Below are 17,123 nucleotides of genomic sequence, written 5' to 3'. Positions count from 1 at the left end.
AAACTGTCACAAATGGTTTCTGATAAATCTCATAAAAGTTTAGATATTCTACATTGTTCTGCCCCTGACAGAATAGCCATGCTCATAAATGATGGCTTATTGGAACCAGCTCAAAGTTTATGGCCTACTCTAGCGATGATTGCAGCTACCTCAAAGAAAGCTGATAGGAAATATCAAGTTCCCACTAAAGACTTTGAGATGTTTTATACCCTTTGTCACCCAATTCTTTGGAGGTCACCACTGCTCAAGAATGCACAATGCAGTGACTTTACAAAATAACTTTCAAGGACAAGAAGCCTAAATGTCTTGATCTTCTGGGTAGAGTTATTCCTCAGCTACACTCTGCAAGAGGATTTTTACCAGTCACGTTCTTCTATCTGAAAAAGAAAGGAGGGCTGGAGGGCTGAGAAGGGGAGCAGAGGGGAAAGCAGGCACACACGCGTATGTGTGTATATACAGTATATATGTAATGGTGGGTCCCAAAAAAAGACAATGCACTTGGTGGATCAACTTAGTAAAAAGTTTGGGAACCACTGGTCTATATGGATTCCAAGACCCATCCCCATTATTGAAAGTCCTTGTAAGATTTTGGCGGGTTAAGGAACTGAGAGGCACTTGGTTTGCCTTGCCCCTTTATGCCCTTGAGCGGGGGTTATTCCTTGAACATATAAGGGCCAACTGGGGACTGCTAGCAAGAAAAAAACTTCCAATCTCTATTGCTAGGGGGTGTACAATACTATGACTAGAATACATATGGACAACAAATCTCAAAGAACATAAGTTACCCCTCTTTTAAAAAAAACTCTTGATTTTGGGTAGCCTGACCAATTTGTTTTTTATGCTTGAGGTTGGCATCACAAAATTTGTTCAACCAAAGAAAATATATTTACTGTTGTTTCCAAATACTCAGAATTTAGCCTACTATAAGACAGCAGTTTGGGCTCAAAGGAGAATGGATTTACATTATTAATAAATCCATTTTAGCTTGTTGAACTTACATGACTGTTTCTCATTTTAAAAATCTTCCTACTTTGAACTCTTGTTTGTTCCTGCAGTTCTTCCAGTGTATTGTTGTCTTTATTAAAAAAATACTCACACTTGAGTTCACTCCAGGCATTGGGTAGACTATGGTAATTATTACACAGCCTTCCGTAAGAAGGTGTGCAATAGCAGTTTCTCAACAGAGACTGAGAAACGAGAGTTTGGGGAGAATTATGTAGCTGCCTACACTGCTTTTCACCCTCTGCCTCCCAAGCTTCTGAGCTGAAGAAGTGTTCCATGCCCCTCTGCTGTCGGTGAATCTTTTTAGGGAAAGTGAACAGGAGGGAAAATCCCTGTAAATTTAGGGGAATACTCAACTATAAAGCTACAGACCACCGCAAAGAAGTAATTCAAAGAGTTAATCCCTTTAAACTCTTTAATCTGAAACTAATGTACCACACTCATATGCAGATACAAACACTACCATCTTCCCTCCTCTCCCACATTGACAATTAATTTGAAGTCAGTCTTTGCAAGGGAAGTGTTTAATGTATTAAAAACACAAAGTGTAAACTAGGTTTTGCATGCAACAAGTTCTAGACCTCTTTTGGGCATTAAACTAACTTCAGCAAATTTTCCAACACTCCCACATTAAATTTGTTTGTTTAAAAACTGGAATCCAGTATTTGTACTGTACATAATTTTCTGCTGAGACCCAAGTGAGATTACTTTGAGCTTTCTGCACCCTATTGTTTGGACTAGATGAACAAAAGATAACAAATTTTGAAGTGTGACAAAGCACTAATTTTTCTAAGTCCTAGAAATCATCAACAAGTATGTTGGATTTATTGATTTTTAAGTTATATTATTTGAATTATGGTAGCACCTAGATGCCAGAGCCCCATTCTGCTAGCCCTGTAAAAATATGTAACAGAGACTGTCCCTGTCTCAAAGAACCTACAACCTAAGTATAAGAATATAGACAACAGTTGGATGCAACCTTAATTCAACCTCCTTGTGCATATGAACTGTTATAAAGCCTTTAATTACATGATCACATAACATTTTTCCCACAGGGTGCCTACCTCCTTCTGTGCAGACTACAGATGGTGCACACTGAATGGGTAGCTATTCAATGTTTCTTTTTTATCCTCATCATTCATTTTATGGCCACATGTCTTATTTACTGCACACTATCCAAAACCTGCACTGAATACAGAATTACCAGTTTATTCTTGGGCTTTTCTGTGACACATCACTGTAGAATCTGAATGTTTTACAAATATTAATGAATTTATCTTTGCAAAACCCCTCTGAGGTCAGATGTGGTATTATCCCTACTTTACAGATGTGGAACTGAGGCACAGATAGGCTGCTTTTTATAGTTTTTACTCTGGACATTCTCTTCCCTCTGCTGATTGGCTGTTTCCTCTCACATTGAACCCCTGCCTCAGTCTTTTTGCATGAGTCTCAGTACCCCTGCCCTCCTCCTCCCCGTCTTCCTCTCCCTTCTCCCTTTTTCTTACCCTCTTCCTTTAATTTCAACCTTTGCTTTGCTTGTCTCTCTTCAGATAACCCCTATCCCAGAAAAATCCTTCAAAAAGAATAAAAACAAACAAAACACACACACACACAAATCATGGCACCAACTTGACATTTGCAAACCACCACTTAGTTCTCTCTGCTTGTATGTTTCCTTTCCCCTTACCCTTTGTATCTCCTCTATTTAGATTGTAAGCTTCTGGCACGGTGACTATCTACTACTCTCTGTTCTTACCGTGGCTATCTCAGTGGGGTCCCAATCTCAGCTGGGTTTATTAAATCTCATGAGTTTATTGTCTCATAAACATGACAATAATAATCTTAATAGAATAAGGTCCATTTTTTAAAATCTTCCCTAATTTTGGGTACCCAACTTGGGACTCCTAGGACTTGATTTTTTTTTTTAGAGTACTTAGCATTTTTATACATTCAAAGCATAGTTCCTATTCACTTCACTTGCAACTCTGAGTGTTCAGCACTTCAGATCCCAGGTGTCTCAAAGTGAGGTCACAGAAAATGAGGAAAACACACCAAACTTTTCCTAGGTCACCACTAATTATAAGTGACTTGCCCAGCATCATGTAGGAGCCTTGTGACAGAGGCAAGGAAATAATTCAGTTCTCCAGGAAAACTTCAACTCTTTGATCTCATGGTTAAATTTTTCTCTTTCTGCAGTCCCCTACCTCATTCATTACACACTCTCTAGCAAATGAGTTCCTGCAGACAAGTCTCCTTCACTACAGAATAGTGATTCCTTGCCTAAGTACCATCTTTCTCTTGTTCCTAATGTATTTATATAACCTCTTCTAATTGCCTTTTATGTACCTTGCTAGGTGTAATTCATTTTGAGCCTTAGCCTTTCTGATTTTGTCCCTACATGCTTGTGCTATTCTTTGGTATTCATCCTTAGCAATTTGTCCGTGCTTCTGCTTTCTGTAGGATTCCTTTTGATTTTCAGTTAATTAAAGAGGTCCTGATGCAGACCACATTGGCCTTTTACTATTCTTTCTGTTTTTCCTTTGCACTGGGATAGCTTGCTGTTATACCTTTAATATTGTCTAATGGCCAACTTTTCTGTACTCCTTTTTGCCTTAGATTTTCTTCCCATGGGACCTCACCTACCAGGTCTCTGGGTTTGTTGCCTGCTTTTTTGAAGTCCATTTTCCTTATTCTGCTGGTCTCACTCCTTCCCTTCCATAGACTCAAGAAGTCTATCATTTCATGATTCACTTTCATCCAAGTTGCCTTCCGCCTTGAGATTCACAAGCAATTCCTCCCTCTTAGTCAGAATCAAGCATAAAATGAACGTTCCCCCTAATTATGTCTTTTACCTTCTGAAACAAAAAGTTGTTCCAACAAATTTTAAGAACTTATTGGACATTTTTATGTTTTGCTGTATTATTATTCCAGTAGATGTCTGGATAGTTAGTCCCCCATTACTACCCGGTCTTGTGTTCTGGATATTTCTGTTATTTGTTCTAGAAATGTCTGACCTACCTCCTCCTTACTTGGTGGTCTGTGGTAGACCTCTGAAATGACATTGCCCCTGTTTCCCCCCATCCCTTTTATCTTCACCCAGAGACTTTATTCCCGAGCAAGGTGTACTTTCTGTACCAATAATCCAGTCATGAGATTTATCCCATGATGTTTCTGTGATATCAATTAAGTCATAATTTAGCTTGTGTACTAAGACTTCCAGTACTTCCTGTAAAAGCGGCAAAGAGTCCTGTGGCACCTTATAGACTAACAGACTCTTTGCTGCTTTTACAGATCCAGACTAACACGGCTACCCCTCTGATACAGTACTTCCTGTTTATTCTTCATAGTACCTTGCATTTGTGTATACACATCTAAGAAGTTGAGCACATTCATCCACTGTTTTCCTTGTTGCTTATATGACCCTATTGAAATTTTCCATTTCCCCCAGTGCCCCAAATTCTGGGAATCTGTCGTCATCTTTGTATAGTTATCTGTGGGCTTTTGTCATCCACCCACTTTGAAACTAGTTAAAAGTCTGTCTTGCTGTGTTGGTGAGTCGGTATCCCAATGTGCTCTTCCCCTTCTTTAGGTGGACCCCATTTCTGCCCAGGAGTCCTTCATGGAACAGCATCCCATGGTCAAGGAAGCCAAAGCCCTCCTGTCAACTCCATATGTGCAGTCATGTATTCAACTCGAGGATGAGTCTGTCTCTGCTTGGGCCCTTATCCTTTGCCAGCAGGGTGGACAAGAATGTCACCTGCGTCCCCCTGACTTTTTCATCCTTGCTCTCAGCAATGATGAACATCACAGAGGATATTGAAAAATTGGAGATGGTGCAGAGAAGAGGCACAAAAATTAGTTGTGAGCTAGAGAAAAAACCTTGATGCAAGACACTTGCGAAATTAGGCAAAGGTTTCTAACCAGCAGAGGTGTGAAGTTCTGGAACAGCCTTCCAAGGGGAGCAGGTGGGGCAAAAAACCTAACTGGCTTCAAGACTGAGCTTGAGAAGTTTATGGAGGGGATGGTGTGATGAGATTGCCTACAATGGCATGTGGCCCATTGGTGACTGCCAGTAGCAAAAATCCCCAACTGCTGGAGACAGGACACTCGATGGGGAGGGGTCTGAGTTACTACAGAGAATTCTTTCCCAGGTATCTGCCCACATGCTCAGTCTGCTAGACTGAAGTGACCTATATTATCAAAATTGTGTTCCCCATGTAGGTACTTCAGTGTTGCTCATCTTTGTTTTAAATTTTAGGACACTGGCTTTTATAAAGAAACAACCCTATATATTATTACTAGTGTTTTGCTAGTATTTTATGTTACTCTGTATATATTGTGTAACTTGCTTCTCTGGTCTTTGTCCTCTTTTAAAATGATGTTGAGCTCACAGTGCAGTAATTTTCCTTTTTCTCTGTTTTTAAATGTAAAAAAGAATAAAGCCATATATGTACAGAGACAGCACAGGAGAAGGAATCATTTTAAATTTGCACACTTTCAAAAGATTCTTGATTCTCCAGACACAAGTATGGGATAGCCAACATGCTAAACATGGCCACAAGCTACATGTAGCCTCCTAGAGTTCAGTGAGGCCTGTTTACTGTAGAGATGAAGTCAGCAGAGATTAGGTGTCCAGTATACAAAGCAGATTGTTGTTGTTTTTTTAAATCAAGATACAGCATTGTATGTGATAAACTTTAATTTTTATGGGTATATATAATTTTCAAGTGTGAAAGTTAAAAGTATGATTAGCATCTTGTGGAGTACATGGAAATTAGGGGTGGCTCTGGGCAATATTTGGGTCCCCGCTCTCTGTAGGAATGAGCTCACTAAGGGAGGCTATGTGGGCTAATATACACCTGACAGTTTAAAACGTAACTTTCATAGTAGATAAATTTCCTCACTTAGCGAACAAAATACTAACTTTATATTTGGCAATCTGTCATCCACAACTATGGGAAACTTTTAACCTTGAGTGATCATTTGGATTTCTGTTCGTACAGAAAAAGGAAAAAAAGACTTGTTTTTCCACAGTATGGGAAATAAGTTGCTAGACAGTTTGCTTTGATTGGTAACTGAGAGAACCTGCATCTGAAGAGGATTGTGAGTCTGTCTATCTGAGAGCATTTTTTAAATGAGATGACTTATTCAAGTTGTTAGTAATTGTAATTATAGAAAGCTCAAGCCCTCTTAGGTAGTCTGGAGATTGAGCATATGCTCTTGCACTTGTAACATATTACTAAACCCATCAATGTCAGTGGCTCAAATTTTAACACACGGAAGCTGATGAAAAGAAATAACTTATTTCTGAACAGTACAACTGAAAGTTAAGGGGAGACTTGATCACAGTTCATAAGTATCTACATGGTGAACAAAATGGGTTCTTCAGTCTAGCAGGGAAAGTTATAAAAAGATCCAGTGGCTGGACGTTGAAGCTAGACAAGTTAATATTGGAAATAAGACACAGATTTTTAACAGTAATTATCCATTAAAACAACTTATTTAATGATATAGTGGATTGTCCATCATGGCACTTTTTCAGTCAAGACTGGATATTGTTCTAAAAGGCATGCTCTAGTTCAAACAGGAATTAATTCAGGGAAGTCCTATGACTTTGTGTTATACAGATTAGGTGATCACAAGGATCCCTTCTGATCTGGGGCTCTATTAAGCATTTACAATGTGTAAAACTCACTGCATGTGATTTATACAAAACAAAATGGTTATGTACTTTACACACCATCTTTGGAAGCCAGGTTTTCCTGGGGAAGTCCCCCCCCCCCCAACCTCCCTGCAAATCAACCTACAAACAAAATAACCCAAAGAAAGTTTTCATCCCCAAAATAGAAGAGAGCCAGAGATTCTACGAAGTCCTCTAGGGACTTTGCTATTGCTGTATGTTTTATGTGGAGGATACTCAGCTACTAAGGCAAGGGCTGCCAACATAAAACCCTAAAATAGATGGAGATGGATAGATTTTTATAGTTTAATGCAATTGAGAACTAAGGTACTATGTAAATTTACCAGTTGAGACCATTATTGGAGAGCAATGGTGTATTTTTTAAGATAGTAGAAATGCCACAAAGTGTCAGGCTTATTTGCATAACTTTTGCTAAACTCTCTTCTGTATCTCCCATAGCAACCCCTTAGAATATATGCATAATGTTCATTAAGCAAATTTTTTATGCCAGAGGGTGTAATAGACTTCATTTCTGATTATATTGCATTTCAAAGTTATTAGTGTAAATGTTAATGATGTTGTTGGGAGGGAGGGATAGCTCAGTGGTTTGAGCATTGGCCTGCTTAAACCCAGGGTTGTGACTTCAATCCTTGAGGGGGCCATTGGGGATTGGTCCTGCTTTGAGCAGGGGGTTGGACTAGAATGACCTCCTGAGGTCCCATCCAACCCTGATATTCTATGATTCTAAGGTGACTTACCTGCAGCAGACTAACAAATTTTAAGGTGTTTCCATTAAGACAAGGGATATCTGCTCTGTTGGTAAATTTGTATCTCAAGCCAGTGGTGCCAGAACAGGGCGCCATGGCCCTCCCACTTTTCACCATGGCGAACTCTGCCATCTTCCCCTCCGTGTCCCCACCCCTGGGCTCCCCACCCAGGGCAGATGGAGGTAGAGGGTCCACGTCAGCTCCCCACAGCTGCCTGTGCAGCTCTTACCTAGACCCAGCTCCGGTTGGGGGGCAGGGCCTTGGAGCTGCAGCCTGGCCACAGTAAGAGCTGCGTGGGTGGCTGTGGGGAGCTGCGGCGGACCCTCCACCCACCTGCGTTGTGGGGAGCCTGAGCACCCATGACCCTGCCCCCCCAGGTCCCCCACCCAGGGTAGGTGGAGGGTACATGCCACAGCTCTCCACAGCTGCCTGTGCGGCTCTTACCGTGGCTGGGCTGCAGTTCCGAGGCCCTGCCCCCTGACTGGAGCTGAGTCTAGGTAAGAGCTGCACAGGCAGCTGTGGGGAGTCTGGGTCCCTCCGCCTGCACTGGGGGAGGGCCCAGAGGGTGGGGACATGGGAAGGGGGCTGCTTTCAGCCCCTCGGCCCCGCTCCCCCTTCCGACTTGGCCTGGGGTGGGGCCTGGGGGGAAGAGGAGGGGCCTAGGGGGAAAAGGGCAGGGCAGGGTCTCAGGCGGAGGAGGGGGTAGGGGCAGGGCCTCGGGGGGAAGAGGAGGGGCAGGGGCGAGGCCTGGGGAGGGCTGGGGGCCCCCCTACTTTTTGGAATGCTCTGCTGTCCCTATCTCAAGCTGCAGGAGTTAAGGTGTTTTTAAAACACTTGTTTATTGTTACAACATTACATAAAACCATAAGAACGGCCATACTAGCCAGTATCCTGTCTTCCAATAGTGGCCAATGCCAGGTGCTTCAGAAGGAATAAACAGAACAGATAATCAGCGAGTGATTCACTCCCCATTGCCCATTCTCAGCTTCTGGCAATAGAGCCTAGGGACACTTCAGAGCATGGTTTTGCATCCCTACCCATCCTGGGTAATAACCATTGATGCACCTATCCTCCATGAACTTATCTAGTTCTTTTTTGAATCCCTTATAGTCCTGACCTTCACAACATCCTCTGACAAAGAGTTCCACAGGTTGACTGTGAATTCATGGGCGCCAGGTTTGCATAATTTTTGGTGGTGCCCAGAATGGGTCCAAGCAGAGCGGTCCCGTCCATAGGACGGCCCGGGGCAACTGCCCTGGTCCCTGTGCTTAGGAGGGCCCCGTGCTTCAGGGGAATGCGGGGTCCAGGGCGGCGTGGAGAACTAGTGGGGGGCCTGGCACTAGCAGCAGCGAGTGACCTGGCCCCAGCCCACCCCGCTTATCCCTGCCCCGCTGGTTGCCCTGGTCTATCCTATGGACGGGACAGCTCTGAAAATATAAGCCCAAAGATTGGTGGAGCCTGGCCCACGTTCCTGAATATTGGTGGAGCACGGGCACCACGGGCCCATATAACTTGCTGCCTATGTGTGCATTGTGTGAAGAAATCCTTCCTGTTGTTTGTTTTAAATTTGCTGCCTCTTAATTTCATTTGGTGACCCCTAGTTCTTGTGTTTTGAGAAGGAGTAAATAACACGTCCTTATCTACTTTCTCCACACCAGTCATGATAGAGCTCTATCATATCCCCCTGTAGTCATTTCTTTTTTAAGCTGAAAAGTCCTAGTCTTATTAATCTCTCCACATACGGAAGCTGTTCCATACCTGTAATCATTTTTGTTGGCCTTCTCTGTACCTTTTCTATTTCCAATATATCTTTTTTGAGATAGGGCGACCACATCTGCACGCAGTATTCAAGATGTGGGAGTACCATGGATTTATCTAGAGGCAATATGATATTTTCTGTCTTATTATATATCCTTTTTCTAATGATTCCCAACATTCCGTTAGCTTTTTGACTGCCACTGCACATTGAAGTGGATGTTTTCAGAGAACTATCTGTGTTAAGAATGGTCTGGGTTTGCACAGACTTGCAAACAACAGTCAATAGTTAACCTTTTATTAAACATGAATAAAAAATGTTGTATGCACTGTTGTAGCTGTGTTGGTTCCACAATATTAGAGAGACAAGGTGGGTTAGGTACTATATTTTATTGGATCAACTTCTGTTGGTGAGAGAGACAAGCTTTCAAGCTTACACAGGTCTCTTCTTCAAGCTCTGTGTAAGCTTGAAAGCTTGTGTGTCTTCAACAGAAGTTGGTCCAATAAAAGATATTACCTCACCCTTGTCTCATGAAGTTTTTAAAAAAGTTAAAGCATTTGGTGAAACTTGTACTATTTCCCTTATCTCTTTTAGCTGTATAAAGTCTTTAAAAAGAAATTTCTTCACCTCTCCGTATTTTAGGTGGTATTAAAGGTGATTTTAAATGTCCTTGTCAGAGGAAAAAAAGGTTAGTTATTGTTTTGGTAGCAGATTTTGAGTGGCAGTGGTTTGTGTCATTTTGTTTCCTTAAAAAAACAACAAATGATTGACATACAGGTAGAGACAAAAGAATAGCAAAGATAATAAGAGAAAGCTTCTGTCTCTTACTTGCAGCTTGTTTGCTAGGAATATTATATACACAGAGCATGATTTTATTAGCAATCCTGAGGCCTTGCAAAACTTTATCAGAATCAGGCTTGTGATAAAAGTGGGAATTTTTTGTAATATTTTATTAACAGTATGGGTCTCAGCTGACCCATTTGAGTTGGTGTTGTTATCCCCTGGATGCAGAACAATTAAAATGCTTCTCCTGGAACAGAGAGAAGGAGCTGAGGTGTTTGGGTCACAGGTGTCTGGTGTGGTATGAATGTGCCGTAAGGAGTTGGCTGGAATCAACGGTTAATGGAAAACTATAGAGACAACAGAAATCTCAGTGATGGAAGATTAACTTTTAAAGTAAGTTACTTCCACCCACCTCTCTGCCAGAAAGCAGAGCAAAAAAGACTAGCTGAAGAACAATGGATTGAATGTGTCAGGGCACTCAAACACACAGCTGTCATTTGGGACTCAGAGTCAAAGGAACAGAGAGAGTGAGCCAAGATGGATTCTGCTGAAGGAGGGCTTGGTAGAGTCCTGGCTTCTGCCAGTAACAACTCTTTGATAACCGAAGTACTTCCTGATGCTCTATTCCAGTTGACTATTAAAACTGAACCTGGTTTGAAAAGCCTGCCTGATGTTGCTGCAAATGCTTACTGATATGTATTGGTGTCTGAAGGGTGTAAAAAGTCACAAGTCTAGCTCAGGCAGACTTGCCTTTCGGAGCTAATGTTGAGAAACAGGTGGTGCTGGAGCCCAAAGGGCCAGTCTGAGAGGCACTGTGGCTATGTTGGCCTATGCTTGTGGAAAAGTCTGACCCCGTGAGGTTGTGGTATGCTAAAAGGGATACTCCCAGGAGAATGTTTAACGGCTCAGGCATAGCCCAGAGCCTGGTTTATTGGATTAAGATAGAGCATTGTATCCTAAGAGTAGAATTGACATATGCTGTACCTTCATATTAAAGATGTGAGCAGCCATGAGCTGCACTTTGACTGCTGCTGTGTTATAACGTATATATATTTCCTAATTTTTCCCTTGCTGCTCACCCTAGATAAATTCCAGCCCAGAAGTCATAACCATTTTTTTTGCACCACTCTGTTCACTCATTATACTTAAAATGGAGATTGCTGTCTCATTTGATTTTTTAGAAACTGCCTTGATTTTTTGTTCGTCCCTTTCTTGTATCTATCACTAAGACACTTTCACATAGGAAAGTAGGACAACAATTTCATTTTATTCCTCTTTGTTATGTCTCTTCAGACTCTCTCCTCTTTTAGAAATCTTTCATATCCAGAAATGGAACCACAGCAAGATATTGATTGAACAAAACTTACCTCTTCTGGGAACAGTGTCTCTCTTGCATACTGTGTAATGGCTTTACTTATTCCCTATTTCATGTTCAGAGGGAGACTTTAAGCTCTTTGGAAAGATGTATCTGTTTTTTAAAACCTTTGCTTGCTTTTGGGGATGAGCAGTAATATACTCTATAAATCCACCTTTGGGAAGAAGTTATGTAATTACTGTATGATAGAAATAGGATGTTAAAGTAGTACAGAACCTTTTGAACAATGGACAGTGAATGGTTCCATACCACTTTAGAGGAGGATGAGTGTTTTGAATTATGGAGACTTTCATTTCACATTAGTGATGTATTCTCTGCAGGTAATTTTAGACTAGCTGCAATACTGGGACTCGATCCAAAAACCACTGAAATAAATTTAGAGACTTGCATTGTCTTCACTGGGCTTTAGATCATGGTCCCATTTAGTGTGAGAAACTTTTCTGATCACTTGTTCATGAGAACTTAAGATTTCAAAATTGTTGGTCTGACCAAAAAAAGGTTGTCCTAGTTCTTGGAGCTATGGTCTCAATCTCTCAAATAAATTAAAATAAAATATTGTTGCTGTTGTGATTGTCTAAAGGCATTTTGTTGTATTCTGTTTGTTCTCCTATGTCCTGTTGTTCCAGTGCTTCTCTTTTTTTAATTTTTTTTATTTTGGCAAATTTTGACTTTCATGTAGTTCTGTTTAGTTGTCCTTGCTTTAATATAAATTGTATCAGGCACAACCTGGAGTTTGCTAATCTGATCTTCGAAAGATTCTCTGTATATTTAAAGGTATAAGTCTATTTTCAAAGATATTTTTAAGATTTGTACTATTTAAATCCCACAGAATAGTAGCAACTTCAAGCTGTTGTTGATGACTTTCAGAAAAATGAGCTATTTCAGAGGGTTCTGCCCTTTACTCTGGGTTGCTGGTCAGATCAAAGTACAGGGCAGATAAAAATCATGTTTTGTTTTGTTTTTTAATGAAGAATCATTTTAAAACATTTAAAACAGTTTTTTATTTACCATGTTTCTAGCTCTTTACTTTCCTCTAATTTTATAGTCTTAAATTGCTAAAGTCCATACTGTGTACTTTTTAAAATTAGTTTTCTAATTGTTAGTCAAATTTCAGTTTTCATATAGACATTTTTTCCACTAATAATTTTCACATTTAAAATGCTCATCCATTCTGAAAAATGCAAGTCCAGGTGTTAATTAGCATCCTTACTGTAAGAATTACACAAACTCAGGAACAAAATTGATAAGCAAATAGTCTATGCTCTCTTTGCAACCAACGTCACCTCCCGATATACTGAATTCCTACTTTAAAAATCCCACTTTCGGTGCGTAAGTATAGGTTTAGGAGCCAAATTTTAGGCCCCTGATTTTGAACATTTGTGCCGGTGTATAAAAAGTTCACAATCGTTTTGTTAATATATAATGAAATAACTTTTCATTGTTAATACTGAAGCAATTTAGTTTTGAAGTCGCAAAGATTTTATGACACTAAGACATGTTTTAAATTAAAAAACAATTTTAGCCCCTGATGCTGCAAACATTTATGCACATGCTTAATTTTAAGAACACTGGTTTCTATGTGAGTGAAGTTATGTACCAGTTTAAGTTTTTGCAGCATCAGGACCTTAATTTTCAACATTGAGTTTTTTGTCTACATCAGCTTTGTAAAATTCAAAGATTATACCCTATTAAAAAAAACCCAGGATGTATAATTTTGCCAAAGTCCCAATCTGAGTTAAATCAGATGAATTATTTAAATCATTCCATTCTTCCAAAACAATGTAGCCAATGCTAAAAAGCTACCATTAGGCTGAATCTATTTGGAATATATTGCAGAAATTGAGTTGGAGCCAATATAGGCAGAGTTAAAGGCATTCTTAAAGAGAAGAAACAGCCAAATGTCTGTTAAATAATTCCTGAGTTACTTAAACACTTCAGAAATTCCCAACCCACGTGAAAACAAAGCTCACTCTTTGTTAAATGGTAGAGCAAGTAATATTTAAAGAAGGAATTACAAACCCACAGAGCGAGGGGGACACAGTAAGAAGGATATGTGTTCCATCTTAAGTAGATAAAACCAATTTTATGCATGAGTGTAAAAAACTGAGTTCATTTGTATGTTGCTTGTTGGTGCTTTTAAAAGGGGGTTGTTAGAGAAATTTACACATTCACTCACTCTTTGTGTTTCCTTATCTTTAAAAAGGGATAGTGTTACTTACCAATTTTACATAAATGTTATGATTACTAATTGGCTGTTGTGTATTTATGTCAGTTGGAATGTGTAAAGTTCTGTATAAATGCTAAGTATTATTTTTATTATTAGGTCATGAATCTGCTGTTTGTTTTGCACAGTTCACCTACTGTACAGCATTGTGTGTCTATTAATGCTCTACAAATCATTACCAGAATGTCTAACACAAATTGTGAACTGTAATGAAATGGCGGGCCTTCTGGAGCTCTCCTCTCTTCACCTTTGATGTATTATTCATCTGTTTTTTAAATATATGTATCATGGAATCATGGAGCTAAAGATGGATAAATCCAACAGGATTAGATCATCTAATCCCCTTCCCATGGGTCAATGCAGGGTTGTCCCCTACAGAATATTTTCTAGCATTGTTTCTCAAGTGTTTTCCTACTGGGAAGCCAATTTTAGGAATTTGTGGCAACCTCCCCTCATTTTGCGTGGCAAACTGGTGTGCTATAGGCAAGGTATGACCTGCCTTGCCACATAGTAACTTTCTCTGTTGGCAAGCCCTAAATAATTCCTCCTTGCTCTCCTGGAAGTGTACACCCTTCAGATATTTGTAGATTGTTGTCATATTATTGCTTAGGCAAGTTAGTCAGATTTAGGCCAAGATTTTTAAAAATGTGCATTGTGCTTAGGCTCCTGAGTCCATATATAGGCACTGAAATCAGCGGCCTGAATTTCAGAAAGTCTGAGCCCCTAATACCTCCACTGAAATTAAATTGACTTAAGTTACTATTTGTGCTCTCAGTTTTTTGTCCTTTGACACTGCTGTAGCATGTACAATGCATCACTCCTCTTTACTGGAGTATTTTAGATACTCTTGAGATTTTTTGGATCAAAGGCTGTTCGTACTATATAGTCTGCCTATCGTTAACTGATAGAAATAGAGTCAGAATAACCATCAATATGCTGTGGTGAGCTTCAGGCACAGAAATGTTCAGATAAGGAACTAGCTTGTAAAACTGCATCATACGAGTAATCCATATTAACTGAATCTAATATTTCCCTTCCTCAGATGATGAAACATGCATGGGAAAATTACAGGCAATATGGATGGGGGCATAATGAACTCAAACCCATTGCCAGGAAAGGACATTCCACCAACATATTTGGTAGGTTATACTTTCTGTTACTTTAGTGGTTCTGTCCTCTCCTTCCTTCCCAGAACGCTTTTTTAGAAATTCCTTATGAACTTTCTTAGTATAGTACACTGTACTGTAAATATTGTAAAATACTGTGAATCAGAGAGCGCTATTAATGCATCATTTTAATGACCATTCATATCCATGTAGAAACTGTTTAATGGGATTTTTTTGTGGCAAGTGTTTTTTAAATATATTTTATTACTACAGTTATATTGCTGAGTTGGGCTTATGAACAGTATTATTTTGATGTGCATACCAGTAGTAATAATGTGGTAATGATATTTATGAAGTGTCATATATGTCACTCATTGTGAAATGTATAGAAATACAGCATGCCTTCTCTGCATGCTTGAAGTTAAACTCTCAAAATTTAAATGCAGGACACATAGAAAAACTATTTGTAAGAAGATCAATTTATTCAGTAAGTGGGGCTGAAGGAGGAAAATGCAGGAATTTAGGAGCAACTCTAAACTTAGGCGTTGAATGAAAAAAGTGTAAAGCTCAGGGCACAAGAATAAGGGTTTACGCAGGTATGAAGTTTTTAAAAGGTAAAAGGCTTGAAGGTAAGAATGAGGAGTTTGATTTTGATGCAGAAGAGAGAAAGCAGTGAAGGAATTCAAGGAAAGGAGTGATGTTGTTGGAACAGGAGCATCAAGAGGAAGATGGCTATTAGCAATGACATTTTGGATAGCCTGGCTCAGGGAAGAGGAAGATGTGGGGATGTCAGAGATGAAGAAGTTGCAGAACACAAGGTAAGAGTGGAAAGGGTGGATTTTAGATAACGAGGAAGTAACAAGGTTTACCATGAACCTGGCTGTGGCAAGCATGAGAGCCTGGAATCTAAGATGATGACAAGTGTTACAAGCCTGAGTTATGGAAAGGAAAGTGGAGTAATCAGTGATGATAAGGAAGGAAAAAAGAGGAGATGGTTTGGGTGAAAAGATTGGATGATCTGGCAGGATGCTCCTTAAGTGACTGAGATGTGTCCAAGAGGAGATTTTGGAAAGACAAAGATGCAAGAGTGGAGATAAAGTGAAAGATCAGAGATGGAGAAGTAGATTTAGGGAGCCAATGGCTTAGAGTTGGTAGCTGAACCAATGGAATTGAATGAGGTAACCCAGGGAGAAAAGGGTCGGGTTATGGACAAAGCTGAGAATGGAAGGAAAGCATGGGAAGAATACATAAAAAAGGTAATGCAGGAGTAGTGAGTGAGATAAAAGGAGAACTAGGAGAGCTCTGAAAGTTCAGGAGAAAAGTATGAGGAGCATGCCAAGATATGAGTGTCTCTGTCAAAAGCAGAAGATATATTGAGAATGGGGAGTTAGAATTATTTTGGGTAAGTTTTACAGCCTGTGTTATACTGGAAGTCAAACTAACTTATCACAGTTGTCCATTCTGGCTTTGGAATCTGTGAACCCATGAATTTGTGATCATCTAGTCTGACCTTGTATATGCCTAGGCTTTAGAATTCCCCCCAAATAGTTCCTAAAATATGTCTTTGAGAAAAACATCCAATCTTCATTTGAAAATGGTCAGTGATGGAGAATCCACCACAAACCTTGGTAAATTGTTTCAGTGGTTAGTTACGCTCACTGTTAAAACCGACTCCCTATTTCCAGTCTGAATTTGGAAAAAAGGAGTTTAAGGGGGTACATGATAGTGGTCTTCAAATATATGAAAGGCTGCCGTTAAAAAGATGGAGAAAAATTGTTCTCTTTTGCCACAGAAGTCAGGAGAAGAGGCAATGGGTTCAAACTACAGCAGAGCAGTTTTAGATTAAATCTCAGGAAAATCTTCCTAGCTGTGAGAACAGTAGGACAGTGGAACAAACTCCCTAGGGAAGTCATGGAATCTCCTTACTGGAGGTATATAAAAAGAGGCTGGATAACCATCTGTCTTGGGTGGTTTAGGCACAACAAATCCTGTGTCTTGGCTGGGGGTTAGACTAGATGACCCTTGCAGTCCCTTCTATAACTCTTTGGTTCAGTGTTTCTATGAATGTATCTAGCTTCTACTCCCAGCCATTGGATCATGTTATACCTTTCTCTGCTAGATTGAAGAACCCATTATTAAATATTTGGTCCCCATGTAGGTACCCATAGACTTATAACCAAGTCACCCCCTTAACCTTCTCTTTGTTAAGCTAAATAAGTTGATCTCCTTGAGTCTATCACTGTAAGGGATGTTTTCTAATCCTTTAATCATTCTCATGGCTCTTCTCTGAACCCTCTCCAATGTATCAACATCCCTCTTGAATTATGGGCACGAGAGCTAGACACAGTATTCCAGCAGTGGTTGCACTGATGCCAAATATAGAGGTAAAATGATCTCGCTACTCTGCGTTGAGATGCCCCTGTTTATGCA

The 17,123-nt window shown here is 40.0% G+C and overlaps 1 protein-coding gene across 1 annotated transcript in view; it reads left to right on the top strand.

Moving 5' to 3' along the window:
- Positions 1–17,123, top strand: part of MAN1A2 (mannosidase alpha class 1A member 2) — a 311,536-nt gene that overhangs the window by 87,859 nt on the left and 206,554 nt on the right. Inside the window, exon 3 of the mRNA XM_077823277.1 lies at positions 14,630–14,726. Coding sequence (XP_077679403.1) covers positions 14,630–14,726 — 97 coding nt within the window. The remainder of the gene's footprint in view (positions 1–14,629; positions 14,727–17,123) is intronic.

This window comes from Eretmochelys imbricata, chromosome 1 (assembly GCF_965152235.1).
Source record: "Eretmochelys imbricata isolate rEreImb1 chromosome 1, rEreImb1.hap1, whole genome shotgun sequence".
In the NCBI taxonomy this organism is placed as follows: Eukaryota; Metazoa; Chordata; order Testudines; family Cheloniidae; genus Eretmochelys; species Eretmochelys imbricata.
The sequence above is the reverse complement of the archived record's forward strand: the minus strand, read 5'-3'. Positions and strand labels throughout refer to the sequence as shown.